The 4607-nt window shown below is 35.3% G+C and overlaps 1 protein-coding gene across 1 annotated transcript in view; it reads left to right on the top strand.

Annotated features, from left to right (window-relative positions):
- The window catches only part of ARL3 (ARF like GTPase 3), a 32769-nt gene that overhangs the window by 3317 nt on the left and 24845 nt on the right, over nucleotides 1-4607 (top strand). Inside the window, exon 2 of the mRNA XM_024734972.1 lies at nucleotides 3894-4037. Within this exon, the coding sequence (XP_024590740.1) occupies nucleotides 3894-4037 (144 nt within the window). The remainder of the gene's footprint in view (nucleotides 1-3893; nucleotides 4038-4607) is intronic.

The raw sequence follows: 4607 nt of genomic DNA, 5'->3' as shown, positions 1-4607 counted from the left end.
AAAAAAAAGGGGGAAAAAAAAAAAAAAAAAAAAAAAAAAAAAAAAAAAAAAAAAAGAAGAAAAAAAAAGAAAAAGGCCCCCACCAAAAAAAAAAAAAAAAAAAAAAAAAAAAAAAGCTATACGAATATGCAGGTAAAAAAAAAAAGAAGAAGAAAGAATTAACCTGAAATACTGTATTTTTCTCCTGCTGATTCCAAGGAGAGACAACTCAAGTTTTCTAAATCATAAGAAAAACCAAGCTATAAATATGATATTCTGAGCCAGAGATAAAAAAGCAGTTTTTAGCACCCCCTCCTCAGGTCATATGACCAGGATTTAAATCAATCAGCCGCCACTCGTTTTTAAATCACAAGACCCAACTTTAAATCAATCAGCTGCTTCCCTGTACCTCACGTGACTTGGCTTTGAATAGTAAGAAATGCAGAGGTATAAAAATGATGTTCTGAACAATAAATGGAAAAACAACATCTTAGAAAGTTTTTTTCTTTTCGAATGGACCATTCATTGCATACAGAATAAAGGAGTCTCTTGTGGATTTCTTGAACTGTAAACATACACACACACACACACACACACACACACACAGCTATATGAATTCCTGGAAATTACTAACATCTCACTGGGCAGCACCAGTTTTTTTTGGTGAGGTAAAAGTAAATTGAAGTCACTTCCATTTAAGCTAGGTATGGGAGTGCATGTACCTGACAGCTGGTTTACTAATTTTAATACTTAATTTTTTTTTTTTTTTTTTTTGCGGTACGCGGGCCTCTCACTGTTGTGGCCTCTCCCGTTGCGGAGCACAGGCTCCGGACGCGCAGGCTCAGCGGCCATGGCTCACAGGCCCAGCCGCTCTGCGGCATGTGGGATCTTCCCGGACCGGGGCACGAACCCGTGTCCCCTGCATCGGCAGGCGGACTCTCAACCACTGCGCCACCAGGGAAGCCCTTTAAAACTTAAATTTTAGCTGCTCCTCCCAGTCACATATATTTTCCATATACCAACATATTCCTCTCTCCCTCTCCAACACCCTAGTTTCTTTGAATGACCTAGTTTGTATCATTTTAGGTCAGTGCACCATGCCTCTGCTGGTAGTTGAGTTTAAGCTGATTTTGAGGCAGATAAAATGTCCATAGTCAACAGCCTGTCTAGTCATGATTTGCCTATAGAAAAGTTTGTTTAAATGTTTTGTGGCTGAGTCAGACCACTTCTGTCCACCAGGGTGCAGATAACTTGTGTGCATGCATGCTGATAACGCACGATGCACAATTCACTAAAGTTCTTGTTTCTTAAATTGCCTCTATTTAATGTCATAGGAGTACACATCCTACATAGAGGTCATGTCTGTTTTGCTCACCATTGTACTTGGAGCATATTATGGGTGTTTAATATAAATGAATGAATGAATGGATGTTTTGACCAAAAATACACTAAAAATTCATTTCCTTGTATTTATACTGCAAAACTCAGCCCCATAATAAAATTAACTTCTAATGGCTGTCTCCCTTCGTTTGACATTAACTATAGACATATATGGATAGAAGCATAGAGTAGACTTATTCTGCTCTTTTGTCCAGCCTGTTAAATCAGCTTACTTTGTACCTTTCAGGCAGAACCCTGATATCTATAAATATCCTCTTCCCTATTTAGCAAAGGCTAATAATCCTGTGATCCCCTCTCCTCAGGAGTTGGGTTAATATGACACTGTACTGTATTTGCATTTGTCTTGCCTAGACCATGCTTGAGATGCCATTTGTTATTTCTCTGGAAGAAAATATTAGCTGAACTTCCCATTTCTCTGTAATTTCCTTTAAAGGTGCAACATGTGAAGTTATTGTTTCCTGATAAGGAAAATTGCTCATTGGAAATGTAGAAGTATTATTTTTTTATACTATTGGGTTTATAAAGTTTAGTTGTAGTTAGAATGTTTTCTTTCTCATCTGTGTTTTGCTTTTCTCCTTTTAAGACAAATAGAAATTACGTTTTTTAAATCATTCAATTTCAAATATAATGAGTGTGTAAAAGCTCTCAGCCTGCAGAAAGCAGTATTTGTATATACTGATTTTTTTTGAAAGAGACACATGAGGAAAAACCTAAAACATTTATTTTGAAATAAATGAAAATATTTTATAGAAAACAGATTCTTTCACAATGTCTACACTAGTAAATGATGCATGAGAAGAACTTTCTTTACCTGTACCATTGTTTAATGTACAAATGTGATAAATTCCAGTTGTTTTAGAATTTTATTGGAAAGGATAATGAGGACATCTAATCAGGAACCCAGGAGGAGTAGTACAATGTGTTTTGCCTGTTCTTAGCCTTTTTATATCACCAGTCCCCTAAGGAGCTCAGAATTCTAATTTTAACTGTTCTGAAAGGTGGTATTATAAATGAGTGATTGCAATGTAGCTAATAGAAGCCAGGGAGATTGCTCATAAACAGTTTTAAAAAGGAATGGTGTCAAATAATTCAAGGCTGGAGAAGTTAAAAAACAAAAGAAAAAATATGCCATAAAAAAAAAGACTTGCTTAATCTTTTTTTGTTTGTTTGTTTCAAATCTATTCATTCTCTCTTCTCCAAATCTTTTGGAATAGAATTTGTCTGTCTTAAACTAAACGTTACATTTTATTGCTGACAGAAATTGAGGCATAGAGAGGTTAAAGTGGTCAGTGTGAATACAGTACTAAGAGGGGTAAACAAAGGGCCTCTGAAGCAAAAGGGAATTCTTATAATTATGTATATTTACATATCATTGTCTCAACTCTTGAAAATTATTTCACAGAATTATCATTTGATCTTAGTGAACGGACTGGTTTGAGTTATTTCCTGGTGCGATGTGGATAAAAAACATAACCATTTTATATAATTTTAAGACTCAGTTTGAAGGAATTTCCACTTGGGCTAGGAGATTAGATTATATGCCCTTTAAACTCTGGGATTCTTTGATTCTTGATGTAACCATGCCTCATTGGAAAATGATTGTCAGCCGCAAGACAGAACAAATAACTATCTTGTAAGATTTTTCTTATGTTCTTAGCTAAAAAGCAGCATGGCTTATTTCCATCCATTAAAAGAATAATAACAACAAGAAACGGAAATATTAGATTACTAGTCAAAAATACCCTGGTTAAACTTTAATGTTTTTTGCTTCCAGAATGACCTTTCAATTCCCTAATTTCTCTGTTGTATTAGATTCTTCATCTGAAAAACATAGATAATCTATACCGTGCAGCTATACTGTAAGGGTCATGTGAAAGTTAGAAGATGATAGAGTACTTTGAATGATGGAGTCTTAAACAAGAACTAAAATAAAGTCTTAAAAAGAGAGCCCAAGTACAATTTTCTACAACCTTTTGAATAGTACCTTAGTACCTTAAAATCTTACATTAACTCGAGTGGGTAATTCTGTTTATTTCAACAGCTATCATATAGTGTCTAATAAGCGCCAGGCATTGTGGGAGATGGAAGCTATCTATAGTCCTTACACACAAGAAACTTCACTCTAGTATAAAGGAGAAAAATACAAAAATCAGTTCCCTACAGTCAGATATGATGGGTGCTCTGGTAGGGTGCTCTGGTATATATATATATAAAGGGCTTCAGGAATGGGAGTTGGTTAGTAGTACATACTTACAGGAGATTTGGGGTGACTGCTAAGCTGGATTAATAGAAGGAGCAGGAATAAGCCAGGCTATTTATTAAGTTGCTGAATTTACTAAAGTATTTCTGCCAAAACTTATAAGCAAATGGAATAAATGACATTAAAGTGGAAAATAGTACTATAAGCTCTCCACAACCAAGAACTTTTTTCAAGGAGGAGAAGGCATTCTGATACCCAGTAGTATCAAAGTCAGTGCCTCCAAAGTAATCTCTGTTCTTCATGGTTGTTCAAGGGCTTACTCTCAATTTTGCGCAAATTGAAAAGTGCACCAGACCAGGAGGTGAGAATCCTTCTCCTGGGCTTGGATAATGCTGGTAAGACCACTCTTCTGAAGCAGCTGGCATCTGAAGACATCAGCCACATCACACCTACACAGGTGAGCACTGCCTTGCCCCCGATGCTTGTGTGACACATGGAAGATGGTAATAGCAATATGAAAGACAAAATGGGAGAGTTTTGTCCATTTGTAAGTTTTGTTACTGAGAAAAGTGTATACAATTTTAAAATAATCTCAGATTTCAAAATATATCAAGAGATTCCATTTATGTGAGATACTTAGAGTTGTCAAATTCATAGAGACAGGAGAGAGAACAGTGGTTACCCAGGGGCTGGATGGATGGCGGTGATGGTTGCACAAGAGTGAATGTACTTAATGCCACTGAGCTGCACACTTAAAAATGGTTAAAAAGGTAAATTTTATGTTACGTATATTTTACAATAATTTTTAAAAAGAAATAATATAAATTTATATGTCTATACATAGCAACATACAATCACTTCCCTCTGATCAAGTAATTCCTTTTTAGAAATAGCTTTATCTTCTCTGATTTTGAAATTAATACATGTAGAAAAATACAGAGAGAGCATAAAGGAAAAAAAACAGTACTGTGAGAAAAACCACTTTTAGTGTGTATTTTTCAGACTTAATAAATACAAATATATGTCT

The sequence above is a fragment of the Neophocaena asiaeorientalis genome, unplaced genomic scaffold (assembly GCF_003031525.2).
Source record: "Neophocaena asiaeorientalis asiaeorientalis breed wild unplaced genomic scaffold, Neophocaena_asiaeorientalis_V1.1 scaffold240, whole genome shotgun sequence".
In the NCBI taxonomy this organism is placed as follows: domain Eukaryota; kingdom Metazoa; phylum Chordata; class Mammalia; order Artiodactyla; family Phocoenidae; genus Neophocaena; species Neophocaena asiaeorientalis.
This window is presented reverse-complemented; position numbering and strand designations above follow the sequence as displayed.